At 39.0% G+C, this 22,057-nt stretch overlaps 5 protein-coding genes across 6 annotated transcripts; 1 reads left to right on the top strand and 4 right to left on the bottom strand.

The window, feature by feature from the left end:
- Positions 1-282: 282 nt before the first annotated feature.
- LOC113769926 lies at positions 283-1,282 on the bottom strand. Its single transcript, XM_027314245.1, has 2 exons — positions 679-1,282; positions 283-533 (listed from the first exon to the last, which is right to left on the bottom strand). Exon 1 carries the CDS (start codon positions 1,194-1,196, stop codon positions 801-803), a length of 396 nt encoding a protein of 131 aa, XP_027170046.1. The 5' UTR covers positions 1,197-1,282; the 3' UTR covers positions 283-533; positions 679-800.
- A 2,754-nt stretch (positions 1,283-4,036) lies between these two features.
- LOC113771952 lies at positions 4,037-9,322 on the top strand. Its single transcript, XM_027316497.1, has 3 exons — positions 4,037-4,905; positions 5,434-8,029; positions 8,504-9,322. The coding sequence occupies exons 1-3, from the start codon at positions 4,432-4,434 to the stop codon at positions 8,680-8,682; spliced, it is 3,249 nt and encodes a 1,082-aa protein (XP_027172298.1). The 5' UTR covers positions 4,037-4,431; the 3' UTR covers positions 8,683-9,322.
- Positions 9,323-10,073: 751 nt separating this feature from the next.
- Positions 10,074-12,034, bottom strand: LOC113770468 (autophagy-related protein 8C-like). 2 transcript variants are annotated; one of them, XM_027314932.1, is made up of 6 exons: positions 11,893-12,034; positions 11,651-11,759; positions 11,087-11,142; positions 10,930-10,982; positions 10,473-10,591; positions 10,074-10,347 (listed from the first exon to the last, which is right to left on the bottom strand). In XM_027314932.1, the coding sequence occupies exons 2-6, from the start codon at positions 11,685-11,687 to the stop codon at positions 10,253-10,255; spliced, it is 360 nt and encodes a 119-aa protein (XP_027170733.1). In that variant the 5' UTR covers positions 11,688-11,759; positions 11,893-12,034; the 3' UTR covers positions 10,074-10,252. The 2 variants fall into 2 exon arrangements, with proteins under 2 accessions (XP_027170733.1, XP_027170732.1); XM_027314931.1 differs by having other exon boundaries at positions 11,651-11,750; positions 11,893-12,003.
- A 2,860-nt stretch (positions 12,035-14,894) lies between these two features.
- LOC113770190 (CASP-like protein 2D1) lies at positions 14,895-16,551 on the bottom strand. The gene is made up of 3 exons (XM_027314584.1): positions 16,028-16,551; positions 15,822-15,933; positions 14,895-15,390 (listed from the first exon to the last, which is right to left on the bottom strand). The coding sequence occupies exons 1-3, from the start codon at positions 16,189-16,191 to the stop codon at positions 15,127-15,129; spliced, it is 540 nt and encodes a 179-aa protein (XP_027170385.1). The 5' UTR covers positions 16,192-16,551; the 3' UTR covers positions 14,895-15,126.
- A 676-nt stretch (positions 16,552-17,227) lies between these two features.
- LOC113772297 (probable beta-1,3-galactosyltransferase 2) lies at positions 17,228-21,961 on the bottom strand. The gene is made up of 11 exons (XM_027316886.1): positions 21,159-21,961; positions 20,193-20,283; positions 19,939-20,000; positions 19,647-19,858; positions 19,486-19,549; positions 19,160-19,232; positions 18,850-18,970; positions 18,560-18,647; positions 18,339-18,464; positions 18,135-18,244; positions 17,228-17,744 (listed from the first exon to the last, which is right to left on the bottom strand). The coding sequence occupies exons 1-11, from the start codon at positions 21,272-21,274 to the stop codon at positions 17,596-17,598; spliced, it is 1,212 nt and encodes a 403-aa protein (XP_027172687.1). The 5' UTR covers positions 21,275-21,961; the 3' UTR covers positions 17,228-17,595.
- Between the last annotated feature and the right edge of the window lie 96 nt (positions 21,962-22,057).

The raw sequence follows: 22,057 nt of genomic DNA, 5'->3' as shown, positions 1-22,057 counted from the left end.
CAGATCCCCGGTCCTGAAAATGACAGCACGAATCCTTGTTGCAACAAAGCATTACTGCATTAGCAATACATATTCAGATTGTTTCTTGTAAGAAGCTCTTGAAAAAACCTACGGAAAAAAAAAGCTTTTCTCTTTTCTTGTGGTGGTGGTGGTGTTCTGTTCTATACAAAAAGTAATACTGGAGGCTTGTGAGGAGCCATTATTGAAAATTTTACATGAAGAAAGATCGATAACATTACACTGAGCTAATCGTGCTTTTCTTTTCGTAAAGAAAAGAGGAAAAAACCTGGGGAGCCCTTAAACTATTGCCGTTGTCAACTTTTGGCCCCTCATCTAAAATTTGTTTCCGATTGATCCTTAAACAATTAAAAATGCATACTTTGAGGACTTCCGATGACTTTGAGCACAAATCTGACCGGAATCAAAGGAGAAGATGAAAAGAAACCATCCAAAACTACAGCAGCCATCAGCAGCAGCAGCACGAGTGCAAGTCCAGGAACTCTACTCAGATATGTCTTCCATCCCTGATTCTTCTGCAATTTCCGATGAATTTAAGCACAATTTGCAAAAATCTCTACGGGAGACACCCCGTATGTTCCAAATTAACATGTTAATTGGACTAATCATTATGCACCAGCGAAGAAGTAGCTTGAGCATGAAATTTCGAAAACTTCTTACCATAATTTGCAGGTCGACCTTTGTTACCTAGCTTATTCAATAATTGAACATCCTTAGCATCTATAATAGCGGCACGAGGAACATCATCAACCATAGAAAGCCGCTGCATATGCTGACCTATTTCATTCTTGTACACTCCCAGCAGATCTTTGCCTAAAAATCACGGGCTGTACCGATTCTCCATCAATTCCACGCGGTGAGCGAGCTGGAGCAGATTGAGACGGAGATGACAACCGCCGAGGAACAATATCTTCTACATCCCCGATATCAGTCAACTGCGCAAAAGGATTCGATGTCTCAATTGGTGAACCCGAGTCTGAATCCGGGTCCGTAAACACGCCATCAACCAGTCCAGCAACCTCCTTACCAGCAGAAGATTCCTTAGTTTTATCAGAAATATTCTCCTGAACAACATCAACTGTCCTATCAGCAACTGGCAAAACATGAACAGACAAAAATGCCCTTTGATTCCGGTTAGATTTGTGCTCAAAGTCATCGGAAGTCCTCAAAGTATGCATTTTTAATTGTTTAAGGATCAATCGGAAACAAATTTTAGATTAGGGGTCAAAAGTTGACAACGACAATAGTTTAAGGGCTCCCCAGGTTTTTTCCTCTAAAGAAAATCGGGCAACAGAAGCTCGAGCTCGTCCACGAGGGACTTCTTGTCGCTTCTTGTTCTTGAGATAGAGGCCCGGGGAAGATGATGATGAAGCCTTGGGATCACGCAAGATACAAACATCACCATTACATACAAATCGCCTGGACTCTTCTGACGACTCCCTGAAGCAATTCATGAAATTCAAGAAAGCCATGGACATGAAGATTCAGAAACAATCAACAGATAAAATGATTGTTGTAATATGTCTGGCCTCTCAGCTGTGTTCTTGAGATCCCATGGAATGCTTTATATAGGACGTGTAGACGAATGAATGGCGAGTATGAAATGGCAACAGCAAATTGAATGGTTCCATGTGATAGAAAAGTCGCCACAGGCAAAATCAGGAGTGGGGTCAAACTTAAAGAGGGGTCCAAGGAACATAACATCAGCTCTGGTCGACAATTTTGACAAGAGACTATTATAATCAATCAATGAGTTGTTTCAGATTTTTAGGGCTGAACAAATGGTGCAGAAGAAATAGGTCCAAAGCCACGTCTGGACTGAGTATGGATGGAGTCTTCTTTGTGGTCTCTGACCAGCATAAAATAGACCTAATAATCTCTAAATTTTTGTCATTATATTATTCCTGTCTATATAACTCGATTAATACTCAAAATTTTTTAGTAATCATTTTATTTCAAAACTTTTAGGACAAAATTTACGATTAATTAATTACATTTGGTAATTAGTTGTTCTTTTTCTTCTCTTATTAGAACTGGGGCTTCAACCCACAGCCTTCTATCGTATTCTTTTTTTTTTTTTTTTGTCGATACAGGGGTGTCCGGGTCAATCCTTACGGGGCCCGACTAATCTCCTGCGGTCTGGGAGAGGAGGCCGCACTCCACACCGAACACGTTAACAGCGGGACTCGAGCCCTGAACAAGCCAGAAAGATCGCCATACCCTAAGGAGGGGGAGCGAACCACTTGAGCTACCCCGTGGGAGTAAAGACCAGCCACGTAAGGTGGCAAATTGTGGGAGGCAGGGGTTGAACCCCTGACCTCCAGCATCCCAAAGAAATGGGTGACCACCGGACCAAATGGCCAGTGGCCTTCTATCGTATTCAATCAGTGGGAACATAGCCCAGAGAAATGAAGAAAGCTGAAATAATTGACAAACAATATTATAATAGCGCGACGTGCTGGTATCTTTCTGGTCTAGCAATACGAGTGGATAATGGATATTGTCATATTGTTGTCGTGTCCCATCACGTTTTTCTTTTTTGGTTTTATACGCGTCTTCGCGGAAAGCTTGGAGAACAAAAAATCGTTTCAGTCTGGGTAGGTGGAGACTAGTGTGAGTCGCAAAAATCAAATGAAAAAAAAAAAAAAAGTAGTATTCTACGATTAAGCCTTTTTTTTTTGTTGGGGGGTGATAATATGTTCAGATATGGCAAACCGTCAATATTGGCTCCTAAAAGTAAAAAAATATGAAGGCTGAAAAGTCACGTATACTTGAAATTTACAAAAAAAAATTTGGATTTGTAGAAGGTGATGATGCCTTAGGGTGACAATCAAGGGTCGACATAGGGAGGATTGAGACCCAAGTTCTTGATAATTTGTTTTCTTTCAAATAGATAATTGAAATTTTTTTTAATTTAAGATTTTTGTCCCCTTAAAGATTTATAGTTATTTTATATCGCATGCTTAGATTTAGATGTATTACAATTCGTGTCTTCGACATCAACTTTATGGTTTCGACCTGTTATGATACAGGTAAACATTTGCATCATACAATAAATAAATTGTTTTAACTAGTGCTAGTGCCTAAAAGTAAATTCTTTATTACAAAAACGTTGTCCTGCTAACCATTATCCTCATTCCAGCTTTCATTTTGTTGGAAAATATCGATTTTCATCTCTAAACTTTAGACTATAAACACATTTAGTTCTCAAACTTTCTGCCGCAACACAATTTAGTATTTAAACTATCAAATTTTGATCAACTTCATACTCAAATGAAAAATTAGTCAATTTGAACAAAATTTGAGTTGGAAGAGCGAAGATCGCTATTCTATTTTACTGATTTTAAATTGTGCAAGTCTTTTTACTTCTTTTCTATATCATGCATAATGTAACGCTGAGAGCATTAAATATACAGCCAATCACTGGGGAGTCAGATTCAAATGAAGATAAGCGATTACCCCTCCTCAACTTTGAAGAATTCTCATTGTTTGCTTTAATATTGTCCAAAAACTACATACACTTTTCAAAAATAGTCCTATATTCTTTTATTTTGCTCCCTTAGTTCTTGAAGTCTACAATTATCACTTACTTTAAAAACAATGACATGTCCCAAAGGAAACCAAATATTAGTTGAAAATTTAAAAAAAAAAAAGGAATTTTAATAAATGAACCTAAAAACTTTGCTGTCTATTGTAAAAAAAAAAAAAGTAATTATCATGTAGGTGTTTCAATATTATTATAAAAGGGAAGATTGGGTCAGATGGTAAAATGAGAGAGGTGATAAGAAAGATTTAAAACAAAATAGATTACCCTCCCTAACCTCGATCTAACCCCGCCGCTGCAACCAATCAAATATCTTGTTGCATTGTTTTGAAACTGGACTTATCTGGCCGCATTTTCTTTCGGGACCTATCACAGACAGCATCCACAAAACGTCTGAGAAAAAAGCGCAAATAATTTAGCAAAATTCTGATCTGGCCTTTGCCTAAATAAAGATGCAAATCCTGTCTAAATCCCTGGCTTTTCCCTAATCCCCCATGCTTTTCCCACCATAATCTGTCTCTTGCTTTCAGAACTTCGTTACCTCAAAAAATCACGAGTTAGGTGTTAATGACAACTATTAACGATCTTAATCAGCAAAAATGTCGCAAATCACTACAAGAATAAGACCAGATTTTTCCGGATCAAAATTCCGTTCCTTTCTTAAAGAATTCGTTCATTTGCATTGACATTTCATATTCTAAGAACAACCCATTAAGGATTCAACTGTTTCCTTGAAGGGTTTTGCAAGGAGGAGGAATCTATATACATGTCAGAACAAATTTAGTCTTGAAGAAAAACCCAGAATAAAAGCAAAAATAGACTTTCCAGAGCTGCATTTGTCTCGCAATCCAAGATCTGTTAAATTCTTGATGACACAAAATGGGGTGGAAGGATGCTTGTTAGGAAGCACCAGCTGCAACCTGGTTTGGTGGTTGCCGGAAGTAAGCTCCGGCGGCCCATTTGACGGCGGGAAGTCCAAGTTAAAGGACCAGCCTTGCATGCTGGAAGAGGGTGACGATCTTGACATCCAAGGTCCTCTCGAAAATGAGGGAGGTAGAGCAGCTGCGGGGGACGAGGGAGACGTGATGGTGGTGAAAAAAGGGCCGTGGTCGGCTGAGGAGGATGAGAGGCTGAAAAAGTGTGTGGAAGAGCACGGGATAGGGAACTGGATAACCATAGAGAAGTATTCAGGGTTGGGTAGGACATCAAAGAGCTGTAGACTTCGGTGGACTAATCATCTAAGGCCAAATCTTAAAAAGGGCTCTTTTACCAAACAAGAAGAGAGACTTGTGGTCAAATTGCACAAAAAATATGGTAACAAATGGTCATACATATCCTCCAAGGTACCTCCTATCGTAGTATTGTGCGTACGTACATGTATAGCTGCAATTTATTTTCTGTAAATGCTGACTGTGTGATATTTGTGCAATCTTCTGTTTTATGTGTTTGGTGTTATTCTTTATACAACTATTTTAGATGGTTACCTGCAGCCCTTCTTGTTTCAAACACAATGTCTCTTTCACCCTGTTGATGTCTCTTTATTCTTCTGACGAGTGAGTCTTAATTGTACTTTGCAAATGCATGAGTTCGGTACATTGTAATCTTGGGATTAGGTTTTGGTGCATTTTGTGTTGTAATTTGTGGTACTTGATTCGTTGCATTTCTGGATTTAGGCCCAAGATCAATGTCAAAGTTGCAAGTGAATTGCTTTTTGAAACTTATTGGTACAATTTAGATATAGCCAAATCATTCTCCTTCCATCTAGCGATTCATACTTGACTCTGAAATGTGAACCATTATGTCTCGCTTTAATTTGTATGTTGTCTTCTGTGTGATTATTCACTCTTGACGCTTTTGAGGGGTATGTGCAGCTACCAGGGAGAACAGACAACGAGATCAAGAATTTTTGGCATGGAAGGGTGCGAAGGTGTCGAAGAAAATTCCTACCTATCTACCCAGAGGACATTGAGGATGGTGGATCACGTGGAGATGGCTTAGATACTGATGGGAAGAACAATATCAATGACAATGATCATAACTCCAGCGCCAAGAATGGTACTAACAGTATTCCTTCATTCCCCTCCATTACGTTGCCTGAATTTCAGCCCCCACTATCACTTTCTGTTCCCTTCCAACAGCAACCAAGTCCTGTAATAAATCAAAACCCTGCTTCATTCTTTACTCCACTGCCTCGAACTCGGCTCCTCTCTCCACAAGAGAAGCCACTCCCATCACCACATGGCTTCTTATCTTCACATTACCCAAGCCCTGCATGCTATCCAACTCACATTCCTCAATCACCCCTTAGTACACCTTCCCAAACTCAATACCACTCAATTCAAAGATCCCAATCAACTGAAACCCCTGATACAACACTCCAGAATCCACTTTTATCATTGCCACCAGACTGCTCATCTATACATCAGTCCAACTCCCCTACTGGTCCTGCATTCACACCTTTGAAACCTCCACCAGTTCTATCCCCTTACGTTGGTTATCTCAAGGGATCTCGAGGAAGCTCCAGCCTGCAGTCTTCACCAACTGCAGTAACTCAATCTTCGGCTCCTGCACAAGGGAGCTCTATCTCAGCAAAAGGATCTTCAGCACCTTCCCCCAAGATAGACGTTTCATCTTCAGTTACTTCTTCTCAATTTAGCTCAACCGCAACAGGATCCCTAATAAATTCTCCTAAACTGCATCTATCCGTACAACTGCCTACCGCATCTTCTGTCCCACTGCAGACTTCATCCCTGCCTTCTGCTCTTTCTTCTAGTAATCTGAACTCACCCAAAATACATGATCCCATGATAGCATCTCCACATTCTCCCCTCCGTTTGAACTTAACAAGCTCAATACCATTAGATTCCCATCTCCAACACAATCGATGTGCATCACCATTTCTGTTATCTTCTCAGTCATGGAATGCATCAAAAGCAGAGCCCCCTTCAGTCCAAACTCCAACATCTGCCTTGAGACCTACCCCTGAGATGAAAGACAGTGAAAGAAGCGTTGCGGTATTGGATGCTCCATTGCAGGAAGCTCAAGCAAAGACAGACACCTTGCACAAGAATTCACCAGAAGAACTGTCTGTTGATGGATACCTGATAAACAATGACCTGCAAGGAAAGATATTGGTGACGGAATCTATCAGGGACAATGTGTTTTATCAAAGCTCAAGCGAAAGAGATTTCTCTTGCGAAAAGCCAAGAACAATAAACTTGCTGGGTCAAAGCTTGAAGCAAGAGAATACAACAAGAGAAACGCCAAAGACTGAAGATTTAATAAACAAAAGGTCATGTAAAAAAGTTTCGCATGATAAATGCTTAAAACCAGGAATTTTAATGGGGAAAATATCCAGAAGACAAGGTTTATTAAGTGAAATATCAAAGACGGGAGTTCTGTTAGTTGAAAGTGAGAAGAAACAAATTTTGTTGCAGGAACTCATGAATAACAATTTGACACAAGACGTTTTAGCAAGACAAAGTTCAAAGACTGTGGACCTGCAGTTGGGCAGACTCACTAAGACAACAAAGCTATTTGGTGAAAGGGTGAGTATTGAAGATCCATTGAGTCAAATCTCTGCAAGAAAAAGTTCAGTGGGTCAAAAATCAGAGGAAGGTGTGTCCACATTTGAAAACTTGACAAGTTTGCGGAACCAAAACTTGGTAGAAGATATTCTTGATATTAGCCCAACGAGGTCAACGTCTAATCGTGACACATTTGGTTTCTCTTACAGCCCAAAAGACACGACTACACAGTTCATATCAGATGATTTGCAATGGAACTTAAGCTCTGGTCAAGTTGTTGCTGGTGAAGTTTGTAATGAGATCTTGAGGGGAGGTGCACCATTGGCTTCACAATTGCAAGAGCATCAAATTGAGACATTTGGTCCTGTATTCAGCCACAGGCCTGAGCTGGTTTTGTCTAATTTTGGCTATGATGGGGGAGGTAAATCGACATGTGGTGAATTCTATGAAGGTGATCACTTGGATAAAAGCTCAAGGGAAAAATGTCCCGACTCTCCCAAAGGAGAATTTATAGAGGACCAGTCCCAAGGTGGTCAAGTTGTTAGTGGAGGTTTTATGACAGAAGGTTTGTTGGTTTCGCAAAACTGGCACGAAATTCTACGAGGGTCAATTTCGGACCTTGACCAATATATCACGGCCAATTTGTTGAGATCACCAACTCCAGATGGTAAACTGAACACTCCTCAAGAATGTGGAGGTGGTATCATGGAAGATCCTCTAAGCATAGAAGGTTCATCAAGCAGAAGCTTGAAAAATGGAGTTTCCCTGGATCAAAGCTCACGAGATATATTTCTTGGAGAAAGCTCAAGCGCAAATGTAATTGGATTGCATGAGGTGGCTTTAACTGAGTTTGTTTCACCAACTAGGCAAACCACTGTAGCCCACCTGTTGACATCTCGTGATCAATTTAGTGAGGCTGGCTCTTCACAGTGCTATGAAGGTGAGTAATGTTTTCATTTCCTGATATGGGAATGAATATGGCAGAAAAGTACCTAAGAATACTAAGAACTTACCATAATTTGTTCATGGTTGAATCATTCCATTCCCACCATTCAATACCATAAGCATTTGGTGTGGATTTTGTATTCTCAAGTCCTGGAAATTGGTTTATCTTGTCCATTGGATATAGGGTCTAAATATAGTTTATTTGCATCATCATATTGTCTACAGAATACTACCTTCTTCTTTGGCCTTGGACAATAATTTACCATGCTGAGAAGCAACTGATGCAATGGCTTATTTTCTTCTAAGCTCAACTTAGTAATTGGAGAACAATGCATAAAGCTCCTATTCTGATTTACAACTTCCATTTTTGCCCGTGTCATTTTAATTGTAACTTCTTTTGTATAATTGGTTGGCCATGCTACAGGTCTTTTATATGTTGTTAACTTGCTGTGTTCCCCTAAACCTTCAGGAGTAAAGTTAAAGCAGGAGATAGAGGAACCCCATCCCTTGCCTGAAGAACTATCCAGCTTGCTGGAATTTTCCCCGACCACCTTACCAGATTGGCATGACATTGGTTGTGAAACTTCAAGCATAATGGACATCACTTTTGGGCTTGAGATGTATCACCTTCATCCTATCATGAGATAGGACCTTAAATGAGGTAAAAGTTTGGTTTCTGCAGTAGTCTTGCATAAGGTTAACTCGAGACATTTTGAACTCAAATGTTCTCACTGTTGACTCAGCAGTTAAAAACATTCAACAGTGAGAAACATTTTGGTTTCAATTAATAGGTAAAAGCGTGTCTCTTGAATTAGGATTGTTGGGTTTAGAGCACGGGTGAACTACACTCATAAATCAAATATAGTATGTAGCTAGATTTCTTTAGCGCTGGCAATGTACTTTTGATTTGAACCAACGGCGAATTTAAGTCTTGATCATCTTCCTCTTTTTTCCCCACCATAACCTTCCGGGAGAGCTTATCCTTATGGCTGATCAAGAGTGTTTGCTGACAAGTTTGGGTAGATAACGTTGCTTTGAAACAAGCTGAAGCACTTCCAAGGTTGACGCTGAATCCGTCCAGTGCGAGGATGTCATTGTTTAGTTTAGAACAAGCTGAAGCACTTCCAAGCTCGTCCAGTGCGACAATGTCATCGTTTAGTTTAGAAATATGCAGTAAACAATGAAATTAGTTTGTCTTCTTTCTCTATGTGTAATAGAAGTTCTTCACCAATGTTCCTAGTAGTTTAGATGCCCTTCGCGGCGAGACAACGATCCATGCTTTTAATTTTTATTGTGAGCTATTATAGCACACTGGTATTCTCGCACAATAGCACTTCGACGCAGAATGCGTTGCTGAAATTGGTGAAATGCAGAACAAAGAAAAAGATTACACCTAATCGATTCTTGTAACTGAAACAACTATATGCCCTGAAGTATAATCCACAGACAAAAGTTTCCGCATGGAAAATGGATCTTTACCAGCCTACATCAGCTCCAATCCTCACTCACCAAATAGACCAACAACGGTGCTGCCATAGCCGCCTCACACCAAAGAAAACCTACTTAGCATTTCGTGATATCCATTTTTTTTTTTCAGCATCTAGCTGGTCGTAGAGAATTCAGATTTGGGATTAAAATGCCAGTATCATCACACACCACATTAGCCCTTTCTTCCACCTCACTTTGGAATCATTCCTGAATTCCCAACAACTAGTGCAGGAAATAGAGATATTCTTGTGAACGCGTCAACTTGGACAATACCACAAAGCTTATTACCGGAACTACAATCTCCACCATGATTCAATATGCAGCTTGACAGCCCACAACCAACCTCCAATTTCCGAATGTACAAACACAATATGCGGTCAGAAAATGTTATCAAAATATCTTCATCTTAACTTCAAACATGTGAGAAGATAGAGAAAAGCCAACCAGATCTACTACTGGTGCTCCGTGAAGGGAGCAATTTAAAAAATTTTGGAAGTGAAAAGGAGAAGCATCTTGTAATGAACAAGAAAACCCATTTCGTAGCATCAACATAATTCGAAGGGAATCAGAATATGCATATATAGATAATCTTCTTGGAATAAGTAAATATTACATGTCCAATAGAAACAAGGCAGATCTTCCAGAAGCAGTTCTTCAACCAAGATCAAAATTAAAAGATATTTACAAGTTCCTCTAAGATCTATATACATAGTTCAGGATGACTTGCACTTCAGCGGCTTCCAAAAGTATTCTCTCCACTGTAAGTCATATATAGGAAACCATCTTCATCTTTGTTTTCCTCATAAATTGCAGACATCATAGCAGCTGCAGTAAGAAGACAGATAAATATCAAGAAAAGAAAGGCCAAATTGCAAGTATGTATTTTAATCCTTAGTCATATTAAGACTCATAAAAGTAGAGAAGATATAAAACTCAAGTTCCTTCTTTACCAGTTGGAGGGAGAATGTTCTTGACAAAGATGAATATGGCCTTCTCAGCACTGAGCTTAATCCTCTTGCGGACAACATAGACAAATTGCCCAACTGTCAGATCAGCAGGCACCAAATACCTACAGATGACCAGAGTTAGAGAAAAGTGCGATAGCTGGGAAAGAAGGCTGCAGAAGCATGATGAGTAAAAGATGAGAAATCATATGCTGAAGGTGAAGAATCAGCTGAACTCATGATGACCATAATCAGAAGAAAAGAATTTCCTCCACTTGTTCTTCAGTAAGGAAAACAATAACCAACTTTATATTTGTAGGAACAATTTAATATTTTCTTGTTACAAGCAAAAGGCACTTCAACACTGAAGAGGCTAGCTACTCCAAGTAAGAAATTAGACACATTGATACAATTACCAACTCATCATATGAAGGCAAACATGTGAGATTATGAAGTGACTAACTTTTTCTTGTCAATGTCAGGTATATCACTCTTTTCAGCCTTTTCCACAATGACCTGCAAAGCAAAAACAAAGCAACGACATTAACACAGAATACAAGTATCAGCTATTGCGAAAGGTACAATCTTGCGAGTACATCAGACAGTGATTTCTTCAGTACCGGAATTCTATCAGGGTACTTCTCCCTGATTCGAGCTGCCTCAGCCTGTCGCCTTTCTGGAAAATCATATAACCATATCATATACTATGGAGAATCATAAGATGGGAAAAAATCAGAGAAGGAACATGTTTTACTTACTAAATAAACAGTAAAAGAAAAAACAAAACAAACAATAACCATAGGCCTAATGGCAATAAAAAGCATCTCATATTTCTTGTAAATACACTAGTACTAATACAAAATCTGTTCGTCCGTAAACTGTAGAAGACCAACTTTTTCATCATCTTTTTCAGCAATATCTTGACATAATTCATTGATTATTAATCTTTTTTCCTTTAACTATCAAAACAAAAAAACGCAATATGTTCTATGTGCACAATCTCAACTGCAAGAAAATCAAGAACCCGTTAAGACAAATAGTTGTCAATCTCAGCGACTATCAATCAACAAGCTAAAAAGCACAAAAGGATCACCAATTCAATCGATCCCAAATAGGAAATCACCAATAAAAAGCCACTTAATTATGAACAAAAAGTATAATCCAATCAAATCAAATCAAGATACCGAGAGGGTGCTCGAGCTTGAAGGAGCTTTTGGCCATGATGACGAATCGACGATAAATCAAAGCTACCTCTAGGGTTTCGCTAACTGCGATTCGAAAGGCCTGAAAAAACTAAAATTTAGGGTTAAAAATTAGAGCTTTCCCCTTTATCTTTATCTTTTTTTTATTCCCTTTCCAAGAAATAATCGAATTAAAAGTAAAAGATTGAGAAAGGCGTTAAACAAAAAAAAAAAAAAATTTCTACCTCGAGAGATCCAGACGGCGGTTTAGTTGTCTGATCAAAGGAATAATTACAGAACTGTCCTCTCAAACTGAAAATTGGGGAGGTTTTGATCGCATAAATATAGTTGCTGCCGTGTGGCCTTGCGTCTTGTTTCGCGTTAGAACTTCTATTGCTAAGGGCCTAAGGCTTTCCAAAACGTCGACGTTAGTAGCTTTGCATCATTCGATTAATTACATTATTCTCTTTTGGGTGCGATAATTACAAGTTGGTCCTTTAAGTAGCCAACAATTTTTAGCTACCCAAAAATATATCAATTTGACCTTTTTCACTACATAATTTTTGCTTCAGTTTGGCTCTTGAATGATGATATAGATTGATTAGTCGTCCAATTACTCAATGATGGATAAGCGATATATACAATTACAATGTCCCAACTGTATAATGCAATGTAGGTATCCATCATATATCAAACGTACACACTAATATAACAAGTATAGATAATGACACCATAATTCGTAAAACTACAATAAATCTTGACACTTCAAAAAAATTATGTTTCCTGTAATCAATCTCATCCAACCCAATTTCAAATTAAATCCATTTTTATCATTAATTGCACTCTACAATCAAAATTGTAACTGTAGGAGCCCTAATCCCTCAATGAGGGCTGATCTATGGTGTAGGTGATGATTGAAGTTGAAGAAAATATGGAGCATACAAACTGAGAAGGATAAATAAAGTAAACTAATATGGAAATTCCAAAGATGATTTACAAGAATAAGAGTATCTGGTATTCATACTAAATTTCATTTTGTCCCCTTCCCTTTTGGGGATTATGAGTTTTGTTGATTGCTAGTACCATTATACTAGAGATATGCACCTAGAAGTATCAACTTTATGGTATGACCATTGATTAGTTAAGGGAAAAAGTCTCAATAGCTCTCCAACTCTTTTCCAGGTAAAGTTTTAGCCGTCCAACAATTAATAATAAAGTTTTGACCCTCGATCTAATAAAATAGCATATTCGTGGCTCTTCTGTCAAACCCAACAGTTAAAATTGACGGGAAGCATCATCTCATGAGACGTGCGACCAAATATCAAAAGTATTATAGTCTCTAAATAAAGACAGAGTAAAAACACTTTCACCGATTTTTCCTCCAACAATTTCCACCCCTTTTGCTCTAAAACCCTAGTGCGAAAAAATCAGATAACTCAATCCGGATGCTGCAGCGAAAGTGCTAATTGCCAGCGTTGGAGAGGTTGTAAAGGCAGAAATGGAGTGGCAAATACGGGAGAATATTGCAGGGATTTGCGAGTATATATCGGTGGTGGTGTTGAGAGATAATTGGTGGCAGCTCTAACCTTCGACAAGGAGTCATCGCTTGGAAACAAGGGAGCAGCTTTTTGGGTCGCCGGAGCTGAGGGATTGGAAGATTAAAGCTAAGCACTCGTCGGGAATCTTGGAGGTATAATCTTGCCCATCCCCGAAAATAGGGAGAGTAAGCTGAGCAATGACGTCGGTGGAAGAGACGGCGTCCGGTTGATTAGCGGTGATGCAGCGGCAGTGGCTGGAAGTCGGGCTTGACCTACCCGGTGAGTATACATGTATAGAAGCAGACTGACCCATTATCCGGAGAGAGAGAAAATGAAGAGCTTATGCGTCTTTGGTCATATGTTATTAACTTAATAGTCCGGCAAGGACTGTGGAAGTAACACGCTGGCGGTGTGATGGGATGGATGGACTCCGTTGATTTCCTTTCCTTATATGGGGGCTTTGAGAAAATCCAATTCGCACATAGAATAGAAAAAATTGGGCAATGGGCTTCTCAAGGAGTTGAAATTGGGTCTAGCCGGAATGTTCATTTGAAGATTTTCGAATGCTGCAACGAAAGTACTAATTGCCAGCGTGGGAGGAGTTGTAAAGGCAGAAATGGAGTGGCAAATACGATTTCCGGAGGGAAAATCAGTAGTGAAAGTGTTTTTGCTCTGTCTTTGCTTAGAGACTATAATATCCTTGATATTTGGACGCGCGTCTCACGAGATGATGCTTCCCGTCAATTTTAACTACTTGATTTGACAGAAGGGCCACAAATATGCTATTTTATTAGATCGAGAGTCAAAACTTTACCGTTAATTGTTGGAGGGCTAAAACTTTACTTGGGAAAGAGTTGGAGGGCCATTGAGACTTTTTTCCCATTAGTTAATGAAGGACAACATGCAACCTTAACAACCTTTTAGTGGCCAGAGTTAGTTTGGCCTCCGGGAGGTCCAGTCCGAGTTTAACTAACTAGGACATCGTACTGCTTTTCTATCAGATGGCATATGAATTCTGCCGAGAATGCAAGGTCTATAATGAATGTCGCCTTCCTTCTGCTGCTATCACCGGTGGGAGTAGCATCCAGCTAAGTCGATTGTGAAAAGGAGCTGCAAATCCTTAGCAAATTATTTATCTATCCATATGTCATTAGATATGAAGTAATTGCATGTTAGATATACGAAGTTTGTGGTCGGAGAGGTTTTGGTTTAGCGACTAAGATTGAAATCTCAAGAATTGTTCAAGTAACTGATTCAGCGACTAGAGTTGAAATCTCAAAAATAGCAGCCAATATAGTAGTGTTGTTTTGGTGGTCGGTGAAAACGGCAATTGTGAGAGATCAAATGGACCTCCTAATTTGCCAACAACGAGTCCTTCAGGGCTTTGATACAACAATATGCCATTAATTCTCTTAATGATTTTTATAATCAAACGTAATGTAGATTATTGGCATAATATAACCGTATCAAGGGGAGATTAGAGGATGAAATAGCTCTGCAATTCAAGAAATTTGTCTTAATTCCTGTTTCAGATGAATTCAGTTTTACGAAACACTTCTTTTTTCTTGGATTGTAATACGTTCCAAAACTTGGTGGAAGAAGCATACTTAGCAGTTACAACATAGAATAAAAAAACTAGCGAGTAATTCCATAGCATCATATTTACTGGTAGCATATCAAAATCTTGATCATATCCCAATTTGGTCCGCTTTGGATGCATTTCTCATTCGTATATATATAAGAGGTGAGATAAACAGAAAATCAGTCGCCGAGAGAGTGGCTATGTAATTTTCCCATTTTCCTATTCCACCAGCAAAAATACCTACCGGTATTCAATTGAGGGATAATCATGGCTTGATTGTTTATGGATCACAAGGCAAGAAGACATGATCTACAGTTGTACACAACAAAAAGAGATGGAACCCAGAAAAAGAAAAGATTTCAGGTTCGTTCTTCCTCAGGCTCTTTAGAAGAAAGGGTAGGAGGACCAAATCTGCTGAAGAGCCTATAAGCTGAAATAACAGCTAAGAGGAGAAAACAGCACAGGGCTACAACATGGAATCCCAAAATCAGCTTCATTCTGTGGCAAAACCTTCCATAAGAAGTACAGGCTTCGCTCCATGTAACTTTCTGGTCACCGTTATACGCCAAATATAGAATTTCCCCCAGTGCAGCCATCGCTGTAACCATCAAGTATGCAACCACCTGCCCCATTTACATATCACCCCCATTTAATGCCGTGTCCATAAACAAAATAGACAATGCAAGATAAAAACAATGCATTTATTGCGTTTGCTCCAACATTATGGGAGTCGTTGGGCAGATCCTCAAGGCCACAACAACATATCAAGGGAATCAATTGCACAGAATTTACTGCTGTTGGACAACAAATTTGTTCTCGAGTTTTAGTACTACTTTGTTACACCTTTTAAGGTTGCAATTGAACTTCACCAAACCTATTTCCCCTTCGCTAATAAATTGAAGAAGCCAATTAAATAACCCATGCCCCATTAGCTCAAAATCTTGATAACCTTTGTAAGTAGCATACATACTTAGTATCCAATTTCAAGTGCTAAGAGCAAGTGTTTGATGGGATTGGTTGAAATCTGTCTTAAGGATTCCAAGTGGAGACATACCTGATCAGATACAAAGAAGATCCATGCTTTACCAACCAAACATCTGACCCACAAAGAAACAGCAGCTAAAAGAGCATATCCAGCTGATACTGCGCTGATGTAAACCATGTACCTGCAGAAAAGCTTGGATTTTTAACATATTGACCACGCGAAAATCATCAGAATCAAAGAACTTGAGAAAGATATATGGTCATATTGCTAATTACTTGAGCCCCATGAAGTAGCTAGAGACCAATTCCCCATAGCTGCTGTTGTCTTGGTGGTTGGTGAGGGTTAACCAGATAGCTGCAATGCTAAAAGGAACAAGAAACAACCTTAGAGCACAATCCAGGACTTTGAGCCCGGATACATTTTCCTCAAAAATCCCCATTTTTTTTATGACAAAAGCAAGAGAAATTGAATAAGCCCTTAAACTTCAAGGAAACAAGAAGTGAGTGGTGTTATCAGGGAAAGAATAAACAGAAGATAAGTAGAAGCTTTGAGTATGAACCAGCAATAGACACATATCAACTGCCTGATCACTTGTACATATGTAAATAATTTTCTCTGGAGATTGAACGGACAGTAGCCAAGCAGCAGCCAGGCTTGTTGAGCTCACTTTGCTAGTGGGAAGAAAGAGAAGCAGTGGATAGCCTTTTCAGTAGAAGAATGATGATCCAAGGGTCGTTGGTTTTGTTATCTGGCAGAAATGGCATCATTGATTCCACACAGCTTCAAACCTTGCATTTACAACTACTACTGCCACAGTCCTAGTTACTAGAAATTTATTTCTGACCTCTCCACTATTCTTTTATTCTTATTTTTTTTCAGACACGACAACTATTGTATAACCTAATCTATTCTACTCTAAGGGGGAGGGGGCGGACCTAAGGAGGCTCAGGAATAATCCGAAGGAAACTAAACCACCACCGGACCAAACGGGTGCACAACACACCCGCCTGAATTTTTTGAAGCAAACCACTTAAATGTGACATTTTGATAGGAGGCAAGATACCAAGCTAGGTGGTGGCCACCAGCCCAAAGGGGCTGGTGGTTATTCTTTTATTCCTTTTTATCTTTTTACCAAGGCGTATTTCTGACTTTTGAAGTATTACTCCTCTAGTACTATTACTTTGGCGAAATGGAAACTACGCCACACTACTTTCCAGTCTCTTTAAGCCTCAGGCACTTTGGTTAGTCTTCGAGGTCAAAACAGCCAATTAGTTTGCGATAACCTTTCGGATAAGACAGCGTCCTAACCTTTACTTCTCTTCTGGCTGTTTTAACATTGAGATCGACCCTCAATTGTCTCTTTCGACACGATCCAAACGCGAATTGTCAAATGCAGAATCAGATCAGATTTTGAGAAACTGGCAAGTAGATGGAGAGCATCACATTTCCACTGATGAAGCAACAAGACACTCGCATGATCGCTTATCGTAGACGTTTATTGAGTTTCGGCAGTCTTAAGAGCTGCAATCTGAACTTGTGCATCTTTTGACACCAAAGAATGGTTGCCTACAATTAAGTTGTCTCTTGGCAACTAAATGATCTTACTCCTGAACAAAAAAAGGAGTTGATCTCCCATCAAATGGGTTGAGGCCAAGTTTAACCCCAATTCCCAGAAGAAAAAGAAAAAGGAAGAAAGGAAAAAAAATAATGGTAAAAAAAAAAAAAAAATCTCTCATGCTTTACATATCGATATAACATACAATTACCTAAAGGGCAATATCTACAACACAAAATTCTCAATGATCAATTTGCATCCTCCAGAGTTTGGATGATATGCTCCATGTCAAAAGACTGCATTCCATAAAGCATTCTCACCTTCTCCACATCTCCGGTGCACCTCCTTAATCCTCTCTACAGAATTGCAAATCCCACTGCACCGCCAATCGAAGGAAGCAACACAGATGTTGCCTGCCTGAGCCTTCCACTCACAATCTGGGTCAACATTAACAGAAAAAATATCAAACCATTTGAGTCTTAAAGCTTGTTCAAACTCTTGTCCAACACTGGGTAGCACCCACTTAACTGATCTTGTTCTTTACACTCTTGCTTTTAACAAGCACAATTCTTTTCTTCCTCATTTTTTCTCCTTTCGGATGGGCAGGGTGCTGATCAAGCTGGGTTTTTAAACAAAATATTTACATATTGGTAGAACTCCGTAGAGTTCAGACTCAATTTACAGGAAGCCATTCACTAAAAAAGACCTATTTCAAATAGGTCTAGTCATTGTGTTAAAGTCCACTGCAGTGTGCCTCGTGTCTTTGGAGCATTGTAACCAACAGATTACAAATTGATTATTCAACAAATAGGCTCGTATAACCTTACCAGGTGGAGTTCCACAACATAATCGCCGATCATCTATGTGCTCCACGTCCAAACCAATGAACCAAGAACCTAGCGAGACGTCCTCATTGGCATATTTGTGAAGCACGTGCCTTATATGAATGAATATACACGATTAAAAGAATAAGGTTAACACATACAAGGCGATGCCATTGCAGCAGTACTATAATGAAATAAGATGCTTACTGGTTTATTGAGATATAAGTAGCCAAATCTTTTGAAATAGCATATAGCTGACCGGTAGCATGACGGAAGTACTTGTTTCCATCCTCTCCAAACTTCCAATGCTCAGGTTCGTGATATCTCACTCCCCTGTTGGAGGAGACAAAGGTTAAAAAACAGGCCACTATCATCATAAATGTACTATCAACATCATTTGGAAGAGCAGTTATGTGGTAGTATCATACTTTTGAGCAAGAACGGGCCCGGACTTCATGCACCCTATGTAAACCCTGGGTTTGGAGAGATGTCTGGATAGAGTTGCTCCCAGGGTTCCTGCAATTGTGCACAAGAACATAGTTATTCAAGTAAATTGAAAACTAACGTCTTTCGAAAATGTTTCCCACAATGGCAATGATACACAACATTTTGAATATACAAGACAAATGAAAGTTTTTGGTTATATAAACAAGAAAGGAAGAATTTACATTGCCACCCAAGTTTCCAAATGATAAACCAAAAAAATCAAATCTTTTACCTATATTCACATGAACATCATCATCAACTTTCACATAGAAATCTGCATCCCACAGGGCAACAGCAGTAGTGAAGTATGACTTGGTCTTTGCTGACAATTCAAGGTATCCCTCAACATGTTCCTATTAAAGCATAAAAATGGAAGCATCAGTGAGCTGTCTTCTCAGATGTTCATGTACTTTATGAAAGTCGCAAAGCAGCAAATTACATTAAGGTCATTACAAGGCAGGCTGGGCTACAGTATATTCTGATCCAATACTGAACAGCAATGCATATCAAGCAAAAACTTAATTAAGGAAAATTGATCATACCAGCCTCAAGATGTCCCCGTGTTTTTTTTCTTCTGCTTCAATAGCTCTATCAAGAATACCACCTGATGTAGCACTGTTGAATAGGCGAGTAAGAATCAGACTTCAGTGATCCTTATTTGCCAAAAAATGAATTGCATCTTGGGAAATTCAAATGATTGTGTAGTATTTTTTCACATTATTCTTTCATAATAAAAGGCACTTCCATGATTATCCTAACAAGTAGCATCAACAAAATTATCACATAAGTTTTTGAAGTGGAAACATAGGAAGAGAACAAACTAGTGGAAACAGGTCAACACAACATCCAGCAAAAAAATCTCTCTCACCTGTGACCTATTACAAAGCGGATTATAATGCCCTTTTCTTCTTCAAGCTTCTTGCGTCTGTCACCTGTTTTTACAGTGTCAGCAATTCATCCACACACCCATTCAATTTAATAGAAGAAGAATTCAAAACCCAAACACAAACTGTCTTAATATTCAGAAACCTTGCGGCATCCAGGTAGCACGAACAGAGTCTCTTCTTTTCCTGCTGCTAAAAGCTGTGTTAATGCCTACAACCATGAGATATTTCCTTCTCTTGATCAATTCTGGAATCTTCAAGTCCCCAGACACTGGTGAACCAGTAAGTAGGGAATCTTGCAAAGCCCTTGCAGCAGCTAATTCCATCTCCAAACTTGAAATTGTTTTATCAAGTGTTCTGAAAATCCGTACAAAACTTTGAAATTGCATGTCTACTAAATTAATGATATCTAAGGTAAACAAGCATAAGGAGCTTACTGTATGCCATGATGCGTCTTTGACACTTCTCCCGGAATATCGTTGGACTTACTTTTCATATTCTAGTAGCAAACAGGAATAGGAAAGCAGAACTTAGTCCCCACAAACCTCTTTACAAAGTCACTGATGACTAGTAACTCAACATCGTACATGAAAATGGATTGACTGTGAGCTTATTATAGCACTCAGTGACAATCTCCAAGCTCAAAATGAGAAACTTAAAATGCAGTCCTCAAAATTATTTAAGTACTCACATTTTTACAGTCCTCCGCAACTAGCTTTAGTTTTTCGTCTTCAACTGATGATGTCCTTGATATACCTTTAGCTTCTGGGACCGTCCACATTCTAACATCACAAAAATTCTAATTAGGGACACAAACAAAACAAGCAACTCTACATAGGAAGTTGCCATGTGCGAACCCAGGCCATATTTTTTCACCAGTGTAATTATATAGTTATTGTGGAATTGAATGGAACTTCACAAGTTTCTGAACATCAAATTATGTCACTTTCGTCCAATCTTCAAGTTCTTGAAACTCCTTTTTAAGGAAAAATGTTTTAATAAAACCACCAAATCAAACTTTCTTTCTTAAACTGAAATCATCAACTAGAACGCTTTAAGCCAGCAAAACATGAAATGATCTAATGGAAGAGAACTGGACTTTTGCCATTTGCGCCAGCTGCAGATTAACCTGCTCTATGGGTATGTCTTCTCCGTTTGTAACATGAGGCACTCCACTTGCAGGTGTTGAACTTTATCTTCTTTTTATTTACTTATTAATTAATCTGAAGATGTTGAACTCAGGAACTGGCACAATGACAAGGAAGATAACCCACAACCTTATTTAGCATCCAAATAAAGACGATTGTACTGAAACCGATGGCAAGATCCTAACACCAATATGCACAACTGTTATACAAATTCTCGTGTCTCTGGCCACGAGAGTTTTCTGCACCGAAAAGCAACTAAACCATACATACTATCAATACGAACTCTAGAAAACCGACGAAATTAATACTTTTTATCACCAAGACACTCAGTAACCAAAAATGGGACTTTGGAACAAAGAATAATCTTTTCTATTGAAAATTTACCACTCAGATGACCAGATTTACAAGACTGATCCAAGAACGACCAATTCAAGTAGTTCTGATGCGCATTTAAATTTTAAAGGGAAAGAGAATCACTAGAAATGTAAAGGAAGATAAGATAAATAAACCTGTCGGTGAAGAGCATCCCGGCACAGAAGCATCCAATACATAGCCAAACTGTTAGTCTTCGAGAGACAACACTTTTATAACTCGACTCTGCTCCTCCTCTGCTCTTCCCAGACATTATGCTATTCTTGCATAATCAAATTCGATGTAAGATTTGAAATAACCCAATTCAAATCTCACGGCTGACTTAGCTGAAGGAAACTCAAGAATAGATTATAAAGTTCAAGACTTTAACTTGAATTCCAATCAGCCACTTCCACAAACCACCGAAATCAAGCTATACCCAATTCAAAATCTGGTTTACCTAAAAAACCCACTTCAAATCTCAACTGAACTATGCTAAAACCTCAACTTTGGACCACGAAGTTCAAGTCCTTCACTTCGATTTCAATCAGCCCTATTGCCACAAGCTACGTGCCCCAGTTCAGTTTCTAATGCACACAGCTCGACAAAAACCGATGAATTCTCTCTTTCTCTGAGCAAAAGATTGAAGAATGTAAAGGAAGAGAAAATCCCAAATCAGGACCAGATAAAAAGCATTGGCCTTTTTTCCAATGCGCTAACCAACTAATTTGTTTGTTTGTGTGACATTTTTTTTTCTAGTAAATGTCTAAAATATATCAAAGTTGGAAACTTCCGGTAATATACTAGTAGTACTAACTTAGAGCTCTAACATTCTAGGTGGAGGAGGAGGAGAAGGTAGGGGGCTGGTGGGTTGTGGAAATCAAGGACAGTTTTGGTAGAACAGAGCCAACCAACTTTAAAAAAACTGCACCGTTTTCAAGACTTGATTTTTCCTAGTGGCATTACACTCTGTTTTCACTACACCGCTTCAACAATTGTTTTCTATGGAAATGTCGGTGACGCGGTGGCTGACTCGTAACAGGAATCAGAAAGCAGC

Source organism: Coffea eugenioides, chromosome 5, assembly GCF_003713205.1.
Source record: "Coffea eugenioides isolate CCC68of chromosome 5, Ceug_1.0, whole genome shotgun sequence".
NCBI classification, from domain to species: domain Eukaryota; kingdom Viridiplantae; phylum Streptophyta; class Magnoliopsida; order Gentianales; family Rubiaceae; genus Coffea; species Coffea eugenioides.
The sequence above is the reverse complement of the archived record's forward strand: the minus strand, read 5'-3'. Positions and strand labels throughout refer to the sequence as shown.

Coding starts and splice junctions, on each gene's coding strand:
- LOC113769926 (XM_027314245.1), bottom strand. CDS start 1,196: ATGCATACTTTGAGGACTTCCGATGACTTTGAGCACAAATCTAACCGG.
- LOC113771952 (XM_027316497.1), top strand. CDS start 4,432: ATGACACAAAATGGGGTGGAAGGATGCTTGTTAGGAAGCACCAGCTGC. Junction 4,906..5,433: donor GGTCATACATATCCTCCAAG/GTACCTCCTATC, acceptor GGGTATGTGCAG/CTACCAGGGAGAACAGACAA. Junction 8,030..8,503: donor CTCTTCACAGTGCTATGAAG/GTGAGTAATGTT, acceptor CTAAACCTTCAG/GAGTAAAGTTAAAGCAGGAG.
- LOC113770468 (XM_027314932.1), bottom strand. CDS start 11,687: ATGGCCAAAAGCTCCTTCAAGCTCGAGCACCCTCTCG. Junction 11,143..11,650: donor CAAGCTCGAGCACCCTCTCG/GTATCTTGATTT, acceptor ATGATTTTCCAG/AAAGGCGACAGGCTGAGGCA. Junction 10,348..10,472: donor GAACATTCTCCCTCCAACTG/GTAAAGAAGGAA, acceptor TTCTTACTGCAG/CTGCTATGATGTCTGCAATT.
- LOC113770190 (XM_027314584.1), bottom strand. CDS start 16,191: ATGGGGATTTTTGAGGAAAATGTATCCGGGCTCAAAGTCCTGGATTGT. Junction 15,934..16,027: donor AGCTACTTCATGGGGCTCAA/GTAATTAGCAAT, acceptor GCTTTTCTGCAG/GTACATGGTTTACATCAGCG. Junction 15,391..15,821: donor TCTTCTTTGTATCTGATCAG/GTATGTCTCCAC, acceptor TAAATGGGGCAG/GTGGTTGCATACTTGATGGT.
- LOC113772297 (XM_027316886.1), bottom strand. CDS start 21,274: ATGTCTGGGAAGAGCAGAGGAGGAGCAGAGTCGAGTTATAAAAGTGTT. Junction 19,550..19,646: donor TGCTACCTGGATGCCGCAAG/GTTTCTGAATAT, acceptor CTGTAAAAACAG/GTGACAGACGCAAGAAGCTT. Junction 19,233..19,485: donor CGCTTTGTAATAGGTCACAG/GTGAGAGAGATT, acceptor CCTATTCAACAG/TGCTACATCAGGTGGTATTC.